Source organism: Mixophyes fleayi, chromosome 1 (genome assembly GCF_038048845.1).
Source record: "Mixophyes fleayi isolate aMixFle1 chromosome 1, aMixFle1.hap1, whole genome shotgun sequence".
In the NCBI taxonomy this organism is placed as follows: domain Eukaryota; kingdom Metazoa; phylum Chordata; class Amphibia; order Anura; family Limnodynastidae; genus Mixophyes; species Mixophyes fleayi.
In genome coordinates, this window is record NC_134402.1 from 200,843,680 (window position 1) to 200,868,940 (window position 25,261).

The 25,261-nt window shown below is 43.9% G+C and overlaps 1 protein-coding gene across 1 annotated transcript in view; it reads right to left on the bottom strand.

The window, feature by feature from the left end:
- Positions 1-25,261, bottom strand: part of ATP8B3 (ATPase phospholipid transporting 8B3) — a 301,811-nt gene that overhangs the window by 190,108 nt on the left and 86,442 nt on the right. The window contains exons 12-17 of the mRNA XM_075201547.1: positions 24,615-24,823; positions 24,475-24,506; positions 23,695-23,851; positions 7,601-7,789; positions 7,396-7,508; positions 5,424-5,588 (exon numbers count right to left, since the gene is read on the bottom strand). Coding sequence (XP_075057648.1) covers positions 5,424-5,588; positions 7,396-7,508; positions 7,601-7,789; positions 23,695-23,851; positions 24,475-24,506; positions 24,615-24,823 — 865 coding nt within the window. The remainder of the gene's footprint in view (positions 1-5,423; positions 5,589-7,395; positions 7,509-7,600; positions 7,790-23,694; positions 23,852-24,474; positions 24,507-24,614; positions 24,824-25,261) is intronic.

A 25,261-nucleotide genomic window follows, 5' to 3' on the forward strand; every position in this document is an offset into this window, starting at 1 on the left:
TTTTCCACCTGTGCATCGGCAACTCTTAGCATCTGAGCTTGCTGCTGTTGCTGCGCAGCGGCCACATTCACGAGGGTTCGCAGTACTTCCTCCATGTTGACGTCTGTGCGGGTTGGGTAGCGGAAACTTGCTTCCCGGAGTATCCCACTCCTGACACCACTTGTGGCAAGAGCCCGCTACTGCTGAAGAACACGCGAACAACTTCTTAATTTTTATGTAGTTTTATTGTCAGGATGGTAAATGTTTTGATACCGTACAGATTTCACAGCAATTCTTGGAGACCCTAAATGCTAGCTAGACATAGCTCAGCTCTCTCAAGACCAGCCAGCTTCCAGCTGCTGAGAGGAAATCATGTAAGTTAACAAACTTTAAACTATACATAAGTCTTTACTTGGTTTAACCTGAATCTAGGTGCATAACTGCGCCACTGTCTTACTCTGCTTGTATGTTTTCTCTGCATCTTATCAGATAAATGCCTCCATTTGTTACAATATAAATATATAAATATATATATATATATATATATATATATATATACACACATATACACACATTCTACTTCCTGCTTCCATGCTGCACGAACGTGCCGTGTGGGCTCTCCACTGGGGCTTAACCTAGGCTCCTGATTCTAGTGGTGTAGCTCCAGCACTGCTCCATTTCCCTGCCTCCACTTACCTGCCTCTGCTCACCGCTGCCTCCAGTAGCCTCGCATACAGCTGAGCTCCCTCCGGCGAGCTCTCCGGTAATTATCTTCTACTCGAGCCCCCCGGCTCCGGCCTAGCTGTTCTTCATCCGCTCCTCGGTCTCCAGCAACTCTTGGCCTGGCTCTAACCACTCCCAGAGGGCTCCTTCTGCCTGACATTTCCTCACGACATCATCTACTCGGGACGGTCTCCTGGTGACCTCTGCTGCCTGGTCTCCCGCCTGCCATCTCCTCGGGATGCCCGCTGCCTGTCTCCCGCCTGCCATCTCCTCGAGAAGGTCTCCTGGTGTCCTCTGCTGCCTGGTCTCCCGCCTGTCATCTCCTCGGGACGCCCGCTGCCTGTCTTCCGCCTGCCATCTCCTCGGGACGGTCTCCTGTTGTCCCCTGCTGCCTGTCTCCCACCTGCCTTCTCCTCGGGACATCTGCTGCCTGCTCTCCAGCCGCCTGATCTCCTGCTTCTGGTCTCCCGCAGCCCGGACTCCCGCCGCCTGGTCTGCTTCCCTGGACATCTGCTGCTGACTCCCACCTGGACCCTGGGCCTCCCCTGCCCTGCGATCCTCAGGAACTCCTGCCTCACTTGTTCCTGATCTGAACCTGTTCCTGGGACTGTCTCCGTGACCCACCATAACTCCACACCTGTTCCTGAACTCTGGTCCCTCCGGTCTGCTCCCACGACTACTTGTGGACTACCCTGATCTCTGGACTCCCTGTTCCTCCTGGTATAGGCTCTCTGCGGCTATCCATTACATTTACTACCATGTGTTTTTCCTTTTAAAATTTACCTTAAGTTCTTTTAACTTATTTTTCTTCAATTTAATTTTATATTATTGTAGTGTATTTTACCTTAATTGTATTTGCACTTTAATTAATTTATCTCCATTTTATTTTATCTTTACGGCACTTTAAATTGTGTTTGCCACTGCCTTTTGTTCCTGCTCTACTTCATTGTTCTCTGCAGCCCTTCCTTTGTTCTTGTCTTACTCTGCTCTGTCAGCCCATATCTAACTCGACCACTCTGGCCCACTTCTGGCCCCCGTTGCTGCCTTCACCTCGGCGCTAATTGCCCTTACCCTCTTCTTGCCCCTTCTCTCATTCCTAGTCCCCCCTGTCTCTCACCATTCCGCCCGCTCCTTTCCTATACCCATCCTCTCCCCTAGACCCTTTCTCTCACCCTACTCTCACTGCCCCACCCCTCACCCTCCCCCTCCCCCTTGCTCCATCAACCCTGATAATCTCATCCGCATCTCCCCTCTTCCCTCCCTCCCTTTCTCTTGTGCCTTCTGGAACTCCAGGTCCATCTGCAACAAACATTCCTCCATCCATGACCTCTTCATCTCCAACTCTCTTAATCTTCTTGCCATCACTGAAACCTGGCTTACTTCTTCTGATACCGTTTCACCCGCCGCTCTCTCCTACGGGGGCCTCTCCTTCACCCACTCAACCAGACCAGACGATCGTCCAGGAGGCGGAGTGGGCCCCCTCCTATCCCCTAACTGTACTTTTCGTGTGATTCCTACTTTACCTTCCCTCTACTTCTCCTCCTTTGAAGTACACTCCATCTGTCTCTTCTCCCCCAACCACCTCCGTGTCTCTGTCATCTACAGGCCCCCAGGCCCCTCCTCCCTTTTTCTTGACAACTTCGCTGCCTGGCTCGCCCACTACCTTTCCTCTGACCTTCCCTCCATCATACTTGGCGACTTTAATATCCCTATTGACAACTGTTGTAACCCCGCCACCATTAAACTTCTCGCCCTTTCCTCCTCCCTAGGCCTTACTCAGTGGACCTCTTCCCCCACCCACTGTCTTGGTCACTCCCTTGACCTTGTCTTCTCTCATCTCTGTGATCTCTCTGACTTCTCCAACTCTCCCTTCCCACTATCTGACCACCGCCTCCTCTCCTTCACTCTGTCCTCCTCCCCTGCTCCTGCCTCGCCCCAAAGCCACCCTCACTAGATGTAACCTGGATGCTATTCACCCCACCTCCTTCTCCTCCTATCTTGAAACTCTCCTTTCACCCCTTCCCTCCCTGGCCTGTCCCGACCAGGCCTCCTCTCTCTACAATCACTCCCTCACCACTGCCCTGGACGCTGTTGCCCCGGCCTCTTCTATCAGCCGACGCCGCATTATTCCCCAACCCTGGCACTCAAAACTCACCCGCTTCCTCCAAAGATACTCTCCCACTGCTGAACGCCTCTGGAGGAAATTTCGCTCCCTTGCTGACTTCCTCCACTTTAAATTCATACTCTTCTTTCTCCTCTGCCCTCTCCCTCGCTAAACAATCCTTCTTCAAGTCCCTCATTTCTTCTCAATCCTCCAATCCCCGCCACCTATTTGCCACCTTCAGCTCCCTCCTCTCCCCCCCCTCCCCCTCTGTCCCGCCTTCCCTCTCTTCTTCTGACTTCGCCATTTTCTTCTCTTCCAAAATTGAGGCCATCAGACTGAACATCTCCTCCTCCCCTTCTCCCGCCACCCTCATCGCTTCACCTAACCCCATCAACCAACTCTGGTGCTCCTTCAGCCCTACAACCGGTGATGAAGTTCGCTCCCTTATTCTTTCCTCTCCACCCTCTACCTGCCCACTCGATCCCATTCCCTCCCACCTCCTTCGCTCTCTTTCTCCAACGGCCTGCTCTTACTAAGCACACCTTTTCAACCTATCACTCTCCTCTGGTGTAGTACCCTCCTCTTTTAAACACGCTCTTATCTCTCCTATCCTCAAAAAACCCAATCTTGACCCCACCTCTCTTGCTAATTATCGCCCTATCTCTCTTCTCCCCTATGCCTCCAAATTACTTGAGCGGATTGTCTGCAGCCGCCTAACCAGGCACCTCGCGGACAATTCCCTCCTTGACCCTCTCCAATCTGGCTACCGCCCACTCCATTCTACCGAAATTGCCCTGGCCAAGGTTACTAATGATCTCCTATTAGCCAAATCCAAGGGTCACTTCTCCGTACTATCCTCCTTGACCTCTCTGCAGCCTTTGACACCGTGGAAAACCCCCTCCTGCTGCAAACTCTTCTCTCTCTCAGCCTCTCTGGTTTTGTCCATGCCTGGTTTGCTTCATACCTCACTAATCGCTCCTTCTCTGTATCCACATCTGGTTCTTCCTCCTCCCCCTACCCTCTCCCTGTAGGAGTCCCGCAGGGCTCTGTTCTTGGCACTCTACTCTTTTCGCTCTACACTTCCTCCCTTGGTGCTCTCATCTCCTCCTTCGGTCTTCAGTATCACCTTTATGCTGACGACATTCAAATCTATATCTCCTCTCCTGATCTTTCCTCCACCCTCCTCGCTCGGGTATCCGACTGCCTCTCCGCCATCTCCTCCTGGATGTCCGAGCGCTTTCTCAAAATCAATATCTCTAAAACTGAACTCATTGTCTTTCCTCCACCCAGACTCCCATCTCACCATGACCTCTCTATTGTCGTCAATAACACCACCATCTCCGCTGTCACCCAACTTCGCTGCCTGGGTGTCACCCTCGACTCCTCTCCTCCAGCTACGCAACATCGCCCGCATCCGTCCTTTTCTCTCTCAGCATGCCACCCAAACTATCATCCACGCACTCATCATCTCCCGCCTCGATTATTGTAACCTCCTCCTCACTGGCCTCCCCCATTCCCGTCTCTCCCCCCTCCGCGCTATACTCGATGTGGCCGCAAGACTGAACTTCCTCTCATGCCACTCCTCCTCTGCCTGTCCTCTCTCTGCCTTGCCTTACACTGGCTCCCCTTCCCCTACAGAATCCTTTTCAAACTCCTCACCATCACTTACATGGCTCTCTCCAACTCTACTGCCCCTTATATCTCTAACCTCCTCTCCATTCACACTCCTGCCCACTCCCTGTGCTCGGCCAACGACCGCCGCCTCTCCTCCACTCTTATCACCTCTTCCCACTCCAGAATCCAAGACTTTTCCTGTGCAGCCCCCCTTCTCTGGAACGACCTCCCTCATTCCATCCGTCTCTCTCCTACTCTGTGCTCCTTCAAACGTGCACTCAAAATTCACCTCTTTCTCAAAGCCTACCAACCATCTACTTAACCCCCATCTCCTCCCTTTATCTCGTCGTCCCTTCTCTCCTCTTGCCTCAACTGGCTCCATACCTGTTCTTCCGCTCCGTCTTTACTGCATATGACTAGCCGGAGTTTCTGAAGTATTGGTACTTTTTGTTCATTGTTCTGTATGGTTTCACCCTGTATAGTCTACTGTTAGTACTGTGTGCGGCGCTGCAGATACCTTGTGGCGCCTAACAAATAAATGATGATAATAATAATAATAATATATATATATACACTAATACCATTACATGTTTACAAAATACATTAATTATGTCAGCTTTTTAATAGGGGAGCTTCATTTAAACAAGTAAATGTGTTCTGTCCCTGTATGTAGAACACAACAGATTATACTAATTTTTACTAATGATTTTTCTCATAATATTGAGTTATGCAGTCAAACCAAATAAGTATAGATATATTCTAAAGATAGACAGACAGACAGACAGACAGACAGACAGACAGACAGATAGATAGATAGATAGATAGATAGATAGATAGATAGATAGATTTTGTTACTTTTTACTTTTCTTTTTTTTTGATGGTCTTAAATCGTGTCTCTCCACCAGTAGATTGGGTCTACAATTAGTGTACTTTTTTTCCAGATTATAATTGCTACACTTAGATTATAATCCCCCCCCTCCCCCCCTTACCACCATGGTTTTACCTTTAAGTTACTTTCCATTTCATCATAAACCATTTCCAAACACTGCGCCCGATTCTGCAAAGTAACACTGGCCTGGTGGTGTCTTTTACTCCATTCTGTGTACATGGAAATATCCACTTCTTTAAAAGCCACACACAGGGTCCTGAGAGTCTCCTGTGCAAACATCTAGGTCAAACATTTCAAGACAGGACATTGGACTGATGACAGTATAGTAGGAGCATACAAGTATATAAAATAATTATGTGAAATTCAATAAAGAGGCAATATCTTATACATTTTACATTGGTACAGTATTAATAAATTAACCATACTTAGCTAAGATTGCACATGTTTGTTATTGATTGTAGATTAGGGATATTGTGATACTGAGTAAGAATTGTAAAATAAGTTGTTTTCATTCACCTGCTTCAATTGCTACCCATGTTGCCGATAGTCACTAAATATTTACGACAACTTTACTGATATAGTTTCTAAAAAATCAGACATTTTACCTCCACTTTAGGGTAGATTCACTAAAGCTTCTTAAAAAGAAAAGTGGAGGTGTTGCTTATTGCAACCATCCCCCCCATAAAATAAACTTATCATTATGTTATTCATATCTACTGTACATAAAATGTGTTTTTACAATTGCTCTTGATTGCAAACACATGTTCTAGCATAGGTAGTAGATAATTCTTGCATATGCGACCGTCATCACTATCAATTCTGCAATTATACCTGCCCTGTAGCTGGTACAAATGAAAAGACTGAAAAACATGTACCTTAGAGATGACCAGAGCTTGAATCGGATGCTGCTGGGCATGCACTTCCTGTACACTGACTAATGCACACGCCCATTCCCCTGTCCATGAAATTGTAGTCTGTCGTAAGAGTCCTTTGTGCTCGAAGATGGATTACACACACTTGCGCTTTCGGGCGTGTAGTTTGTTTCTGGGCATGCGCAGAACAATTTAACGCAATATACATCACGTATCTGTAGTTATGTTCCTTAATGAATCAGGCCCTTAATGTCTGCAATACCAGTTGTTACTATTTATATCACAGACGCATTTGTACAGATTCACTTAAAATTTTGAAGACAGGAGAATAAAAAAATTGGACCAATTAATTTTCAACAGTGAATCGATTCATATGTTAGTGAAATCCTGAATTCTTTTAAGAACAGGATTTAGACCGCCTCTATATAAATTAATTATACTGCTTAGAACAACTATAAACAATAATTAATGATAAAATATTGACACTTAATGTATAGTTTTGTATTTTTACAAAACACATGCAACCCGGCGGCAGCACTGTGACTGAGCAGGCACCACTGGATATTGAAGAACTATACTTCCCAACATGCATTGGGAGTTAAAATGAGGAAGGAGATGGCATGAGCCTGGACATATATTGAGTATACAGAGCTCAATTGCTGTCAGTTGACAGTTGATGTCAGGGGAATGGAAGATGAGCAGCTTCAGTGTGGACAGAGAAGGTTTGCACTAATGTATATATAAAATTCCCAGTATATTTAATTTAGGATCACACAAGTCACCTTATTATTGAAATCTTTTAGCAAGCTAACAAAATTATACTCAGGCTTCAATTAATGAATTTACTTGCCTAAAAATCTGACAAACTGAGAGCTCATAGTCATGTTTGACTGTTACTAATACCACTATCCAAAGGTGAGAAACACTTACTTATTTCCAATTTACAGTTACCCAGTTATTAATCAACTAAAATTTGGCTCTGAATCAGTCAATCAGGCACACAAATAAAAATCTAATTGAACATGTTCTGAGTTTGACTGGTCTGCGTAGTCACTTTGGCCCCCACATGTGTTGACAGCCTAATGAAGTATCCAGCAGGGAGCCACTCTGAGCCTGGGATGTCACATGGCACAGAAGAATAACTTGAACTCAGCTACAAATAGATATAAAATGCAAGCACACTACAATAGACAAACTGAGAGTTCAGTACTCACTTCCAATGATTTCTCAGTCATTTCCTCATTAAAACAATCTGGATGAAGGCGCTTCAGAATAACATCATCTGCTCCCTTAGTGTAAAGCTTCAACTTTCCTTCAGGGTCCCTGACTATTAATAAAATTGTTATTACACAAATAGACATAAGCTACATGTGATGAAAACAATCCTAAGTGACCCACACAAGGAACCGGACTGCTCACCCAATATAGACATCCTCTTGCGAACACTATTGAAGTCAAGGAGAACAAGAACTTTGTAGGTTTTCTCTATTCCAAGCTCATTTGTAGTGATGGTATCCTGTGTACGGGATAAAAAAACAAAGCCAAAATTCCTTGCTGCCGTGACTAATGCTTCCTCATCAGGACTTGCTGCTTGATACACCAACTCATCTAATCAAACAAAGAAAAGTAAAAAAAAGGAATTCAAAAGTAAATGCCAACCAAGATCACAATCTTTTACAGCTTGTATTTTTACCCTGACCTTTGCTGCCTGCAGCACGTTCCATTAGTTATACTACTAAGGTAGTGCAGGATTATATTGTATGTTGCCTAAATGTCATGATTTCTGAGATGGATATGGGGCAAATTGACCAGAAGTCATTTTGAAATTGAAAGCTAATGTGCTTGGAACTCAGAGAAGTCTTCAACAGCTGCATGAACGGGCTGTAAAAAACAAATAGCACTACTAAAGTAAAGTGATTAATGTTTGTTTATATTCTTAAAAGGGACTGAGGTTGAAGAGAATAGTGCATTTTGTTTATATTACATTAGTAGAGCTACTTGCAGTGCAGATACTTTGTTTTATAACAGGTGTTCCTGAAAGCCAGTAGAAGAGTGCCATAATAAAGAGCATGAACAGACTCCCTTGTTTCTCTGCTTCATATTGTTACGAACTTACCTCTCCTCGTTCCTGCTCGTGATCGCAGCAGATGCCCCGTGCTTCCAGGTGGTGCGAGGTAGCGGTCATGTGACTCGAGAGGCGGGGAATCTGAAATCTCCTCTCCTATTTCTGACTCGCTCTGACACACTGCCTGTGTCAGAGCAACGAGTTACTACTTGGCATCTGGCTCACCTCTGTGTACCTATGCTGATCTTCCTGATTTCCCTGTGTATGACCTCTGCTTATTTGACCCTTTTGCTGCCTGTGTCCACTGTGTATCTGACCCAGCTGAATTACTGTATATCCAACCTGTCTATTCCTCTTCTCAGCTGCCCGTGTTCAGTACTCCTCATTCTGTGCCGTTATTCTCTGCTAATTACCCTGCCCAGCTTTACCACCACAGAGTCTGTCAGCTGGATCTCCCATCTACTGGTTTCTCATTTATTACATTAGGGGGCTAACCTAGGAGTCGCGACCTGCGGGCCTCCGGCAGCAAAATCCATCCCGCTTTGCGGTGGGTCATGGTGAAGATTGGGAGGTCCATTAGACTCTGTGCCCTGGGAAGGTCTGTGTCAACACTAGAGATGAGCGCACTCGGATTTCTGAAATCCGAGCCCACCCGAACGTTGCGGATCCGAGCCGGATCCGAGACAGATCCAGGTATTCCCGCCAATTGCAAAACTGAAACCGAGGCTCTGAGTCATAATCCCGCTGTCGGATCTCGCGATACTCGGATCCTATTAATTGCCCGCTAGTCGCCGCCATCTTCACTCGGGCATTGATCAGGGTAGATGGAGGGTGTGTTAGGTGGTCCTCTGTACTGCTATATCTCATGCTGTTCAGTTCTGTGCTGTGCTGTGCTCTGTGTTCTGCTCAGTCCAGTGGTGCTGTGTCCTGTGCTCTGTCCTTCTGAGTTCAGCGGTGCTGCTGGGTCCTGTGCTGTGTCCTGTGCTCTGTCCTTCTAAGGGCATTGTTATTTCCCCATTATTCCCAAATTATAAAAAATTTCAAAAATAGTTATAAAAAAAATTACAAAAAAAGTAATTATAAAAAAAAAAAAAATATCCCAAAACAATCCTGCAGTATAAGTCCATTGGTACTGCTATATTACAAAGTTCACTGATTCAGCAGTATAAGTCTAGTGGTACTGCTATATTACAAAGTTCACTGATTTTCAAGTATAAGTCCATTGGTACTGCTATATTACAAAGTTCACTCATTCTCAGGTATAAGTCTAATGGTACTGCATTATTACAAAGTTCACTCATTCTGCAGTATAAGTCCAGTGGTACTGCAATATTACAAAGTTCACACATTCTGCAGTATAAGTCCATTGGTACTGCAATATTACAAAGTTCACTCATTCTGCAGTATAAGTCCAGTGGTACTGCAATATTACAAAGTTCACTCATTCTGCAGTATAAGTCCATTGGTACTGCAATATTACAAAGTTCACACATTCTGCAGTATAAGTCCATAGGTACTGCAATATTACAAAGTTCACTGATTTTGCAGTATAAGTCCAGTGGTACTGCAATATTACAAAGTTCACTGATTCAGCAGTATAAGTCCATTGTTGTTACTGCCATATTACAAATGTCACTGATTCTGCAGTATAAGTCCAGTGGTACTGCTGTATAACTCCAGTCCAGTGGTACTCTCCTGTGCCGCATATCATTTTTAAAGGCTTTGCCGAGTGTGTGTGGCTTAGGGGTACGCTCTCTTGTGCTACATATAATGCAGAACAAAAATTTGGAGGATAAAGTAGGGAAAGATCAAGACCCACTCCCTCCTAATGCTGAAGCTGCTGCCACTAGTCATGACATAGACGATGAAATGCCATCAACGTCGTCTGGCAAGCCCGATGCCCAATCTCCTAGTACAGGGCATGTAAAATCCAAAAAGCCCAAGTTCAGTAAAAGTAGCAAAAAGAGAAACTTAAAATCATCTGAGGAGAAACGTAAAGTTGCCAATATGCCATTTACGACACGCAGTGGCAAGGAACGGCTTAGGCCCTGGCCCGTGTTCATGACTAGTGGTTCAGCTTCACCCAAGGAACTAAGCCCTCCTCCCCCCCCTACTCAAAATTTAAGAGAGTTATGCTGTCAGCAACAACACAGCAAACAACTCTGCCTTCTAAAGAGAAATTATCACAAATCCCCAAGGCGAGTCCAAGGGTGTTGGTGGTTGCGAAGCCTGACCTTCCCATCACTGTACGGGAAGAGGTGGCTTCTTCCACCATTTGCAGCACGCCCTCTGCATATGCTGGAAAGATCACCCACAGTCCAGTTACAGATTTGGCTAATCAAGGTGTGAATGTTGTACACCGGGAGGAGGATATTGATGTAGCTGGCGCTGAGGAGGATGTTGATGATTATGATGCAGACAGATACCAAATTGCCTTTCTAAATTTCTATTTATATTCTAGATTATATAACGGCTGAATAGTTTTCTATTTTACTCCTAATGGAGAGGGGATCTGATGCAGACAGATACCAAACTGCCTTTGTCCATTTCTTTGTATATTTGAATTTCTAGTTCTACAGTCTATGCAGGCTGCTTTTTTTATATTCAACTACAAGTGTAGGGCGGGGGGCATAGATAGCCACCAACGTAACGTAGTCCATTTAATTTCACTTTCTAGCTCCACAGTCTGTGCAGCCTGCTTTTTTTTATCTTCAAATTATTTACAAGCCTTGCAATCTAAATTAACAAGAGGTAGTGACGTGCTAGAACTCCACCCTCTATATGCTGCAGAGGATGGAGGAGCATCAAAAGGCCATTCAAGCCTACACAGTCACCTACGACATAGGAAAAGGAGTGGGGATGCGCCTGAGTCAAGCGCACTGGAGAATGATTTCCGTGTTGTGCAAGGTTCTGCAGCCATTTGAACTTGCCACACGAGAAGTCAGTTCCGACACTGCCAGCTGGTACACCATTGCGATTCCACCAAGCATGTAGCTCTTGTGGATGAAGCCCTTCCTACGCTTTGCCAGGATCCGAGGGTGGTCAGTCTTTTAAAGTCAGAGGAATACATTCTGGCCACCATTCTCGATCCTCGGTTTAAAGCTTATGTTGTGTCTCTGTTTCCGGCGGACACAAGTCTACAGCGGTGCAAAGACCTGCTGGTCAGGAGGTTGTCCTCTGAAAAGGACCGTGACATGCCACCAGCTCCACCTTCATTTTCATCACTGTTTGTGCAGTTCCAAAAAAGAGGAACTGCCCTCTCTATTGCTACCTTCTTTCTTTCTCTATTTAAAAAAAAAAAAAAATAACTGCCATTTCTATTACTACCTTCTTTCTTTCTCTATTTAAAAAAAAAAAAATAACTGCCATTTCTAGTACTACCTTCTTTCTTTCTATATTTAAGAAAACAAAAAACTGTCATTTCTATTACAACGTTAATTGTTTGTGCAGTCATAAAAAAAGAGGAACTGCGCCCTTAACTACTATGTTGGTTTTAGACGTCCATCCGGTGTCGGCCATCTGTGCACTGGAATTCAGACCAGTTGAGGGTTTTATTATTATATTGTGGCCCCGGTACTAAATTGGGTACCGGGGACACTCCACTACGCAGTCCAGATACTTGTTTGGTGGAATTCAGAACAATTGAGGGTTTTTTATTATATTGTGGGGACCACTCCACTACGCAGTCCAGATACTTTTTTGGTGGAATTCAGACCAGTTGAGGGATTTTTTATTATATTGTGGGGACCACTCCACTATGCAGTCCAGATACTTTTTTGGTGTAATTGAGACCAGTTGAGGGTTTTTTTATTATATTGTGGGGACCACTCCACTACGCAGTCCAGATACTTTTTTGGTGGAATTCAGACCAGTTGAGGGATTTTTTATTATATTGTGGGGACCACTCCACTATGCAGTCCAGATACTTTTTTGGTGTAATTGAGACCAGTTGAGGTTTTTTTTATTATATTGTGGGGACCACTCCACTACGCAGTCCAGATACTTTTTTGGTGGAATTCAGACCAGTTGAGGGTTTTTTTTATTATATTGTGGGGACCACTCCACTACGCAGTCCAGATCCTTTTTTGGTGGAATTCAGACCAGTTGAGGGATTTTTTATTATATTGTGGGGACCACTCCACTACGCAGTCCAGATACTTTTTTGGTGGAATTCAGACCAGTTGAGGGATTTTTTTATTATATTGTGGGGACCACTCCACTACGCAGTCCAGATACTTTTTTGGTGGAATTCAGACCAGTTGAGGGATTTTTTATTATATTGTGGGGACCACTCCACTACGCAGTCCAGATACTTTTTTGGTGGAATTCAGACCAGTTGAGGGATTTTTTTATTATATTGTGGGGACCACTCCACTACGCAGTCCAGATACTTTTTTGGTGGAATTGAGACCAGTTGAGGGTGATATATTGTGGCCCCGGTACCAAATTGGGTACCGGGACCACTCCACTATGCAGTCCAGAAAGCTACCTCGGTGAAACGTTTTAGACTAAAAACAATATTGTGAGGTGTGAGGGTGTACAGATTAGACTGGAAATTAGTGGAAATGATTGTTATTGAATGTTATTGAGGTTAATAATAGCGTAGGAGTGAAAATAAGCCCAAAAACTTGATTTTGGAACTTTTTATGCTTTTTTCAAAATAAATCCGAATCCAAAATCTTAAATCCAAACCAAAACCTTTCGACAGGTGTTTTGCGAAACAAATCCGAACCCAAAACATCAAGCAAATCCGAACCCAAAACACAAAACACGAGACACCAAAAGTGTCCGGTGCGCATCTCTAGTCAACACTAATAGTTACGTCTCCCAATAAATGTAACAGTTTGTTCTGACACTGCCTACCAAGATGGACACATCCGATAACCTCTCTGCTAGAGATCTTCTAGAATATCTTGCCGCTCGGGTAGAGGAACAAGAAAAGACTCAGACCCAGTTGCTACAGTTCCTACAGAGTATGTCTGCTCATCTGGATACTCTTCAGAATACTCTTACTTCTCAGGCGGCCACACCACCTCCTCCCCTTTCACCTCCACAACCTTGCTCCTCTCAGCGTAGCTCTGTGGCTGCTGCATCTGCGACTTCTCAGCTTCAGATTCCAAACCCTCCAAAATTCGATGGGATCCTAAAGCTTCCCACGGGTTCCTAAATCAATGCGCCATCCAATTCGAATTGCAGTCTGAGAATTTTCCTACCGAAAAAACTAAAGTGGTCTACATTATTTCTTTATTATTGGGGTCAAGCCTTAGCATGGCCATCTCCCTTATGGGAGCGCAATGACCCCAGTTTACATAATTCTTGTCAGGCGCCGTACCGCTGTCTCCTCGGGAGGGCCGCCTGCGTCATTGCCCACAACGCCTGTGTCTTTATTGTGGAGATCCGGGACATCTTCTGAGAGTTTGCCCCAAAAGACCAGGAAACTCGGTGTAGGCCGCTTTAGGAGAGTCCACTGTTGCTCCCTACTCCAAGAATTCCCCAGAATTTCTTATGGCTGTCATCCTGAGCACCCCTAAAGGTCCTTTCTCCACCATGGCCTTTGTGGACTCCGACTCCTCCGGGAACTTCATTTCTGCGATCTTGCCTCGCAGCTCCAAATACCTTTGAAATCCTTGCCTCAACCGTTATCTTTGATGGCAGTCGACGGTAGTCGTGTCATCAATGGCTCCATCTCCTCAGTGACTTCTTCAGTTCGGTTGATGGTAGGAGCACTTCATAGCGAGATGATCCAACTTTTGGTTCTTAGTCCATTAACCCACTCATCTTGGGGCTACCGTGGTTAAAGATGCATTCACCTCAAATGGATTGGGGCCACGCTTAAGTCACAGCGTGGGGTTCAGGATGTCTTCATAAATGTTTGACCAAGGTCTTGCCTCTCAAATCTCAAATTATGGCTCACTTCAAGCTAACCAGTCTTCCTGCTGCATATATGGAGTTCCAAGATGTATTCAGAAAGATTGAAGCAGAAACCCTGGCTCCTCATCGTCCCTGGGATTGCGCTATTGTTTTGTCCCCCTGACCAACCTATTCCCAAGGGGCAGACGTATCCGTTATCTCGACCAGAGATGTTGTCCATGTCCCAATACATCAAAGAAAACCTTAAACAGGGATTCATCTGTAAGTTCACATCCCCGGCCGATGCAGGCTTCTTCTTTGTCAAAAAGAAGGGTGGTCTCTTCGTCCTTGTATCGATTATCGTCCTCTTAATCGCATCACCATCAAAAATCGATATCCACTACCCCTCATCTCTGACCTCTTTGACAGACTCAAAGGATCACAATTTTTCCCAAATTAGACCTCCATGGGGATAAAAATCTGATTCGCATTAAGAGAGGGGACGTATGGAAGAAGGCCTTTAATACCAGGGATGGGCACTTCGAGTACCTGGTGATGCTCTTTGGCTTCTGTAATGCCCCGGCTATCTTTCAAACATTTGTCAATGACATCTTTCAGGATCTGTTATACACCTCTGTGGTAGTCTATTTAGATAATATATTAATATTCTCTAAAGATTTGAAAACCCATCAGGAACAAGTGAAGGAGGTCCTACACAGACTCCGGAAACACCACCTTTACTGCAAGCTGGAGAATTGTGTATTCAAAGTAACTCAAGTACCCTTTCTTGGATTTATTGTGTCAGGTCAAGGACTGTGTATGGATCCCACCAAGGTGACGGCTATCCTGGATTGGCCTCTGCCACAAGGCCTTAAGGCTATTCAAAGGTTCATTGGCTTTGTAAATTATTATCGCCAATTTATTCAGGGATTCTCCTCCATCATTGCACCAATCACAGCCTTAACCAGGAAGACTGCAATCCTAGGATTTGGTCCACGGAGGTCACTTCTGCCTTTGCAATACTAAAAAAGGTGTTTTCTTCAGCTCCAGTTCTCTCCCAGCCTGACCAGAAACGACCCTTCTTGCTAGAAGTGGATGCATCCTCTGTAGGCATTAGAGCTGTGCTATTTCAAAAGTATCCTTCTGGCTCGCACAACCCATGTGGGTTTTTCTCCACACGATTCCTTCCTAGCGAATACAATTACGGAATTGGGAATAAGGAGTTACTGGCCATCAAGGATGCCCTGGAGGAATGGCGACATCTGTTAAAAGGGGTTATATATCCTGTTACCGTGTTTACCGATCATCGGAACCTAGTCTTCATTCAGGAAGCACATTGCCTTAACCGCGGCAAGCACGATGGGCATCCTTCTTTGCTCGATTCAACATGACGCTCACAGTTTGCCCTGGTACTATGAACGGAGGAGCGGATGCATTATCTCGCTTATTTGAAGATTCAAATAGCCTAAAACCCTTGATTCCTCAACATATTCCTCAAGGAGGAGGAGGAAGAAGAGGAGGGTATAGTGTCAGGCGCTGTCCCACTGTCTCCTCAGGACGGCCATCTGCATAATTGCCGCAGCGCTGCCGCCCACTACAATTCTATTGGCCCCCTGGGCTTTATAAGGCACTTTCTGTCACTGCACCTGTGCCAGGTATTTCTGCCTCCAGCGTTTATATTGTGTGTTGCCAGTTTTCTGCATTGTTTCTGACCTTCCTTGTTCTGCTTGTGACCTTCTGACCCAGACCGTTTGACCACCCCTATTTGGATTTTCCTTTGTACTGCGCTTCCTGAACGTTACCGAACCGGCTTGTCTCATCATTCTTCTGGGTATCCTTGTGTACCTTTTACTACCAGAACGTTACTAACCCGGCCTGTCTGACACCTCTTTGTATCTCGCTGTTGACTCGTGGAAGGACTGCGACCTGCGTGTCCCTGCAGCGGAGTCCATACCTCCTTGCGGGGGTCCCTGGTGAATATCAGGGGCACGTTAGATTCCACACCTTCCTCTGAGTTGCGCCAACAATAGCAGGTATGCAATATAGTTGGGACAATTCTGCCACCTTTTCGAGACCTTCAGGCGTATCTTTGATGAACCCGTACGAGTTTCCAGCGCAGCCTCAGGTATTCTACGCCTTCGTCAAGGTACTCTCCCTCGAGGTTAATACACTCTCCAATTTCGTACTCTGGAGTCCAAACTTCGCTGGAACAATGAAGCCCTTGTGGCCACCTTGTGGAAAGGACTATCAGAGCAGATCAAAAGATGAGTTGGCGGGTCGTTAACTTCCTTTCTCTTTGGATGCATTGATTTCACTGTGCAACCAAATTGATATACGTTTCCGTGAACGTACTCAGAAAAAGGAGATGTCCCACCATCCAGGGTTTCGTTTGGCTCCTAGCTTTCAGTGTCCTATGGTATCTTTTGAAGAACACATGCAATTGGGCAGAGCTCCTCTCTGGAGGAGAGGGAGAGACGATTCAAGAATCATTTATGCTTGTACTGTGGGGAACCAGGTTACCTGCTGCGTAATTGTCCCAAATGGCCAGGAAACGACAAGACCTAACCGGCTCCGGAGAGTTCAGGTTAGGTGTTTTCATTCCTCTCCATATGATTCCAGTTTTTCTATCCAGGCCCTCTTAATATATGGTGATAACCAGATTATTTTACTGCTCTCATTGATTTGGGGGCTGCAGGGAGTTTCATAAGTGCAGCCACTGTCTCCAAATTATCCTTAACTACTCTTCAGCTGAATCCTTCCATTGCCATAACAATAGATGGGAGCCGCATACTAGGAGGATCTATTAAAAAAGTACCGTTAATTTGTCTCTTCAGATTGGAGCTTTGCATACGGAGACCATTTCATTTCTAGTAATTCCTGAGGCTATTAATCCTTTGGTGCTTGGCCTTCCCTGGCTCAGACTTCATTCCCCCACTCTGGATTGGCACAAAGCCAAAGTACTTTCCTGGGGATCCGCTTGCCACTCTCTATGTCTTCCTAAAGCAAAAAGACTCTTAGGGGTAAATGTATCAAGGGCCGACATTTTCAGGGTGTTAAAATCGCGGCAAACCCGCGATTTTAGTCCAAATTTCTCAAATGTATTAAGCTGCGATTTTCAAAATCGCTGGTCATCTCTGGCGCTTTGCTGCGATGTCAAACACCCCTGTGTTTAGCTAACTCTCCTGTGTTATAGCAGCGTGATTACTAAACACATAACTGTTACGCTGCCTGTCTATATAGCTATATAGGTCCTGGCTGCTGTCATCTAAAAAAATAGATAAAAGTTAAAAAAAGAAAAGCGTGGGGTCTCCCCTCTTTTCACTATTAAACCTAGTGCTGCCAGACTACTGCTGGTTCCGTGAAAAGCTGGGAAAAAGTTTGTGTGGGGTCCCCCCGGTTTTCACTGAACCAGCACTAGGCAAACCAGCCGGGGTTAGTGGCACTATAATAGGAGGGACATGCGGCAGGGGTCCCCCTGCCATAATGACAAACCAACCCCAGGCTGTTTAGCACTGGGCTGGATTCCCTTGGGAGTGGGGTCCGCTGAAAAAAAATAGCGGGTCCCCCCTCTAGGGACAACCAGCCCAGTGCTGAAAGCACTAGGGCTCTTCCTACACCCCTGGGCAATGGGTGTAGGGTAATAAAAGTGATAAAAGTGTAAAAAAATAAACAGACACCATTTTTTTGTGGAACTACAAGTCCCAGCCAGCCAGGGTGCCATAAACAGTGTGGGCAGGCTGATACTTGTATAGCTACAAGAACCAACATACCCATGGCAGCCAGGGCATGTTGGCACTTGGAGAACTACAAGTGCCAACATGCCCTGACACCCACGTCTGCCTGGGACCTGTAGTTCCACAAAAGAAAATGTTAAATAAACCACCACACCCTCATTAAAACCACAACATTTGATAAGAATAATAAACCCACAATAAAGACAGTAAACACCCTCATTTATGCCACATATTTTTATTAAAAATAATAAATGTTGATATACTCATCACTGATGTTTTCATCTGTTGTCAGCAGCTTTTAATCCTAATATGGCTGTAAACCAAGTCCTAAAGACATTTGTATCCAATAGTCCGGCTTGAACAAGTCCCAAATAAATTTGTTATTCCCAAAGTCCGGCTTGAAAATTCCAAAAATTATTGGTATCAAAAAGTCCTGCTTGTAATGTCTTCTCTTCTTCTTGGGAAAAAAGCCTTTATTACCCTACACCCACCTCCTAGGGGTGTGGAAAGAGCCCTAGTGCTTTCAGCATTTGGCTAGTTGTCCTTAGAGGGGAGGTCCGCTCGATTTTTTCAGCGGATCCCACTCCCAAGGGAATCCAGTCCAGCGCTAAACAGCCTGGGGTTGGTTTGCCATTAGGGTAGGGGGACCCCTGCTGCGTGTCCCCCTGCTATAGTGCCACCAACCCCAGCTGGATTGCCTAGTGCTGGTTATGAGAAAACCGTGGGACCCCACGCAAATTTTTTTGCTGATTTTCACGGAACCAGCAGTAGTCTGGCAGCACTAGGGATAATAGTGAATAAAGGGGGGACCCCACGCTTTTTTTATTTTTTATAACTTTTATCTATTTTTTACAGTTTTAACAGCAGCCGGACCTCTGGCTCTTTAGCAGGGCAGCGTAACAGTGATGTTTTTACAGAACACGCTGCTAGGATGCAGCGTGCTGTATCTGGAGAGTTTTAAAGCAAATTCAGGAGAGTTTGCTTAATCGCAGCTTCATACATTTGAGAGTTTTATACCTAGAGTCGGGAGTTTGATCTCTATCGATTTTGGAAATAGTGATTTTGACAGAAACACAACTCTGGAGATTTTACATGAAATCTGCGAGTTTCAACATCTGCGAGTTTCAACTGTCCCGAGAAAATTGCTGGATTTGCAAAATCGCAACCTTGATACATTTACCCCTTAGAAGCTACCTCTTCCCTACATGAGGTATCCTCTGATATTCCTCCTCAATACCGTTCATTTGCTGATGTATTTTGTGAAAAGGAGGCTTCCAAGTTACCTCCTCACATACTCTGGGACTGCTGTATTGAACTCTTGCATGTCTTTACCTGAGTCACGCTCCATGTCTGCTTATATATATCAACCTCTCCTGCAGAGTCCGGCTTCTTCTTTGTTAAAAAGAAAGAAGATGGTCTTCATCTCTGTATTGACTACCGAGGCCTTAACACCATTGCTGTGAAGAGTAAATATCCTTTACCACTGATTTTGGAGTTGTTTGACAGAATTAGAGGGGCTTGTGTGTTCTCCAAACTGGATCTCAGAGGTGCCTGCAATTCTTATCAAGCAGGGGGGCGAATATAAGACGACATTTAACACTCATGATGGACATTTCGAGTACTTGGTTATGCCCTCTGTGCTATGCAATGCCCCCGCGGTGTTTCAAAATTTCATCAACAAAATTTTTCGAGATATTCTTTAGCAATTTGTGGTTAGCACTTCTGCCTCACAGCAGTGGGATCATGAGTTCGATTCCCGACCATGGCCTTATTTGTGTTGAATTTATATGTTCTCCCTATGTTTCGTGGGTTTCCTCCGGGTGCTCCGTTTCCTCCCCAACTCTAAAAACATACTGGTAGGTTAATTTGCTGCTAGCAAAATTTACCCTAGTCTCTCTGTCTGTCTGTTTGTGTGTGTATGTGTCTATGTTAGGGAATTTAGACTGTAAGCTCCAATGGGGCAGTGACTGATGTGAATGAGTTCTCTCTACAGTGCTGCGGAATTAGTGGCGCTATATAAATAACTGATGATGATGATGATATCCTGATATTTTCACCTAATTTCTCATCAGATGCATCTTGCCCTAGGATTTGACCGGCTATGACAACATCGATTGTACTGCAAACTGGAGAAATGTGTTTTTGAAAAGGATCATCTTCTCTTCCTGGGATACATGGTTTCAGGTTCAGGTCTTCAAATGGACCCTGAGAAACTGAAGGCGGTTTTGGAGTGGCTCCAGCCAGTGGGACTTAAGGCGGTCCAGTGGTTTGTGGGATTCGCCAGTTACTACAGACAGTTCATCAAGGGATTCTCTTCCTTGGTGAAATCCATCACAGCATTAACTAAGAAGTCCGCCAATTCTAAACTTTGGCCACCTGAGGCTGTGGAAGCCTTTATTTCTCTAAAGAGAGCCTTTACCTCCGCTCCTATCCTGCGCCAGCCTGATCACACTTTTTCATTTTTCCTTGAGGTAGATGCATCCTCTATCGGAGTTGGAGCTATATTATCTCAAAAGAACTCCTCTGGGAAGCTTTCTCCATGTGGCTTCTTCTCCTGAAGATTATCCGCTGCGGAGAATAATTATGGTATTGGATACAGGGAACTTCCTGCCATCAAATTAGCCCTGGAAGAATAGAAACATCATATGAAGGGAGCCATATTTCCTATAACAATATATACGTATCACAAAAATCTTCTATATCTACAATCCGCATCCTGTCTAAACCCTCATCAGGCCAGGTGGTCATTGTTCTTTTCCCGTTTCAATATGATTATCACGTTCAGGCCTGGTTCCAGAAATAAAAAAGTAGACGCCCTCTCTCGTTCTTGTGACTCTACAGATGCTAAGGAGGATTCTTCTAGATCCAGAATGTATTGTGACCACTACTCCTACTCACCTAGCTATTCCACATGGGAAAACTTTTGCTCCTCTCCATTTGCATCCCAAGCTTCTTAGGTGTTGCGTAGTTATTGGTGGCCTTCTTTACACTCAGATGTGCAGGATTTTGTAGCTGCATGCTCTACTTGTGCTCAAAATAAGGTTCCTCGGCAGGCTCCTTATGGGTTATTGCATCCACTTCCTATTCCGGATCGTCCTTGAAGTCATGTCTCTATGGATTTTATTACAGATTTACCAATTTCCAAAGGATTCTCTGTGGTATGGGTCATCACAGATCGCTTCTCGCGGGCTGCTAATTTCGTTCCTTTAAAGGGTCTACCATCTGCCCATATCCTGGCACAACTATTCATAAAATAAATCTTTCGTCTTCACGGTTATCCAGATGTGATTGTCTCAGACCAAGGAACTCAGTTTGTGGCAAAATTTTGGAGGGCGTTTTGTCGTGCCTGTGGAATCAAGTTAAATTTTTCATCTGCTTACCATCCTCAAACTAATTGTCTGCCCGAAAGAACCAATCAGGAGCTTGAGACATTCCTCTGCTGCTATATTTCAGCTAAACATGATGATTGGGTTGATCTGTTACTTTGGGCAGAATTCGCCCAGAATAATCACTCTCATGACTCCACTTCAGTCTCTCCTTTCTTTGCCCTTCAGGGATTTCTTCCTAAAATTCCTCCATTTAATGACTTACCAGCATCTGGAGTGTCTGTGGTAGATTCTATTTTACAAGATTTCTCCTGTAGATGGGATCAAATCAAACGCAGACTGTTTCAAACTTCCGCCTCTAGTAAAAAATCTTATGATAAAAAGAGAGGACCCACGCCTCTACACTCTCCCAGTGACAAAGTATGGTTGTCTATGCGGAATATTCGCCTTCAGGTTTCCTCCAGGAAATTCGCTACCCGTTTCATTGGTCCCTTCAAAATTTCTGAAGTCATTAACCCAGTGGCTTTTAGATTGATCTTACCTCCCACTTTGAAAATTCCTAATGTGTTCCATGTGTCTCTTCTGAAGCCACTTGTTATTAACAAGTTTTGTTCTTCTAAGAAGCTGCCCGCAGCGCTTTCCATGCAAGATCAGGAGTACGAAATCAATGAAATTCTAAACTCTTGCATTTCCAGAGGCTCATTACAATTCCTGGTTGATTGGAAAGGCTATGGACCTGAGGAGCGCTGCTGGATCCCTGCTAGAGACCTGGATATTTTGAGAAGTTTTCACGCAAAATTTCCTCACAAGCCTTATAGGGTGTCCGGAGGCCACCCCTAAGGGAGGGAGGGGTACTGTTAGGAACTTACCTCTCCTTGTTACTGCTCACGATCGCAGCAGATGTCCCGTGCTTTCGGGTGGTGCGCGGCTGTGGTCATGTGACTCAAGAGGCAGGGAATTTGAAATCTCCTCCCCTATTCTGGCTCGCTCGACCTGAAACCTCACTGAGGGGCGTCAGTACTTCTCATTCTGTGCTGTTATTCTCAGCTCATTACCCTGCCCAGCTTTACCACCACAGAGTCTGTCCGCTGGATCTCCCATCTACTGGTTTCTCATCTATTACGTCAGAAGGCTAACCTAGGAGTCGCGACCTGCGGGCCTCCGGCAGCAAAACCCACCCCGCCCTGGGAAGGCCTGTGTCAAAACTGACTAATAGACGTCTCTTCCGCGTTTAACATATATCCTCTGCTCTATTTCTATACACTAATGTTTACTGCATATGTGTAAGAGGGTTTATGCTCCCCTACGTATCCTGTCTCCCAGCAGCTAACCACCTACAGCATGGACAATATTTATCAGCAGTTGTGAGCTCCAGTAGTCATTTTGTTGAAGCCCCTGTCTGGAATGGACCTGGAGCTCCAAAAAAGAAACCTGAGCCATGACATGCAGAAGAACAGAGAAAGATAAATATTAAATAAATCTGGGGCATTCTAGAAGGGGATGAGGAGAATGGAGATGAGATATCTAGGGACAGAGTGATCATAGCCAGGGTCAATTCTAGTACAATGCAATTGAGGAGAATGTTTAGATGCAATAAAGTGAACAGCAGGCAAGTAGATAGGAAGGTGCTAGTAGAGAAGTGAACTGAGCTGGTGAACGAGTAAATACAGAAAGAGTGGGTAAGCAGTGCCCAGCAGAAAAGAGAGAAGAGAGAAAAGTGGACAGCTATTCAGCTGTGTGAAGAGCTAGTGAGAGAGTGAATGGGGAAAACTGAGAGAAGAAACAGTAGAAGGAGGTAATCTGGCAGCTGAGGAGAAAGAAATGCAGTTACACAACTTAGAGTTGTACAAAATTTTCTTAAATCGCTTAGTACGTTTGTGAGAATAGAATAGTTTTTTTTTATTATATATAACAGCTATAGAGGCTGCTTCCAAATTTAAGGACATTTGGCCTGATTCATTAGGGAAAGTTAAACAAAAATAAGCAAGTAAAGCAAAATCATGTTGCATTGGAGGGGGAGGTAAATTTAAAATGTGATGGCAGATTTATATTTGGGGTAGGGCATGTCTTAGATCAACTTTAAATTTCAGTGTACAAATAAGCCATCAAGTATGTGTGTGCTACATAGTATTTTCCTTATGTTCAAAATAATAAACTAATTTGCATCCCTTGCATAGCAATATGGTTTTGTCCAGAAAACTTAAGTAAGAAAACTTACTCAATGTTTTGCTTAACTATCCTTAATAATTCAGGCCCATTAGGTCTAGCTCATTTCTAACACATCTACACATATTTATTTTGAAATACCAGATCTTATCAATTCCCAATTACATTTCAGGCGTCTAAGAATTTGTGCCTCCATACTAAATTGCTAAAATCCTTCATTATTAATGTATATCAATACAAACATTTTTTAACTATAATAAATAATATGAAATAATGAGGTTGTATAAAATGAACAAGTAAGTATTTCAGATTTTAAAAGACATGGAATCGTTTTCATCTAATATATCCCCACTCAGAAAGAATACTTCTTACCTCCATTCCTATTCACCATGACTGTGTGACAAATTGCAAGCAGACGGAAGAATTCATTTAACATCCCATCTTCATTTTGGCGAACCATATCAATTAATGACTGGTCATAGAAACAGAACTTTTTATCGGCATATTTATTCCAACTGAAGCTCACTGCCTGAGAATCGACAATATATTGTTTCACTGGGAAAAGAGAATTTCACTGTACTAGACTTTTCTACACAAACAAGGCTACTGGGAAACTTTATAAACTATCACCACATTTAACCACATTCAAAGCAATGGAACTCTGCTAACTGACTATAAGTCCATGTAGATGTTTTTTTGGTTGTTTGTATTTCTAAGCAAATATTCCATGTTTGGAAGAGTTGTTACATGCCAAATTGTGCTTTGATAAAAAGACCTGTATAATTAATTTTCATTCTTGTACAACATTGTATTATCAATTTTTTTGAAAAGTGCACACAAGTAAAAACAAAGCATGGCAAAAAACTATTGTAACATAGCACCAGATTCCCCTGAATAATTTCATATAGCTAAAGGCTACACAAGCAATATATATGACTAGTGATATCCAATCTTTTCAGTAGACCAGTAATGCCACATTATCCTTCCAATTATCCCAAAAACTAAGTACTATAGCCTTTGTTAGTCTTTGCACTTAACATGGGCACAAAAGCACAACACGTTGTAACTTCAAAGTTACAACTTTATAAAGTTTAATTCTAAATATACTATAATGGAATATAGTAGATTGTATCATGGTATTCATTTCTGTACCTCCAGACTCTTCTCATTGTTTGAGCTTGTTCCTGCAAATAAAAAAAACATATGAAGAAAGCACACTACTGATTTAAATGCAAAGCAGCATTATTCATACGCATTACAATTGTTTCACTAATTGCCAGATTGTACATTACCATAAAGTTTTCCATTGATGCAGCATTTCTTGAAAGTCATAATGTTCTGTGTCAGTGTTCCAGTCTTATCAGAGAAAATGTATTCAACTTGACCAAGTAGATCATTCATGCAGGTTGACCTGGCTTTGGCTGGAGTGTTATTTTCCTCAAAATACATATCCAGATCCCAATCAATGTACATACTGTGGACCAGATGGATGAACTCTAATCTAAAATAAGGAATAATAATATCTTAGTAAGAAAGTAGAGCACAGAAAAGCTAAAATAATCAAGCTATCCAAACTTAATGATGCGTGTTTTTCCTTTGCTGCAAAATGAACGGATAGCAGCCTATCATCATCACCATTTATTTATATAGTGCCACTGATTCCACAGTGTGTGTGTGGATATTATGGAGGAGTTTACTGTAAACATCCATTGGGGATTAAAATATCTACATTGCAGTGCCTATCCTGTTTTAGTGATTTCGTTTGATCACTGAAGATTGTCTATAAATAAGTTTTCATCAATGGTCACCAAAAGGCCCTATCTCACTCAAGTGCTTTTTTTACTAGGTATTTTATAAATATTTATACATATTTCAGCTTTAGTAGTTATTCAATACTGTGTTCTTAGCTCATAGTTGCTTACTCTCCCGAAATGTATGG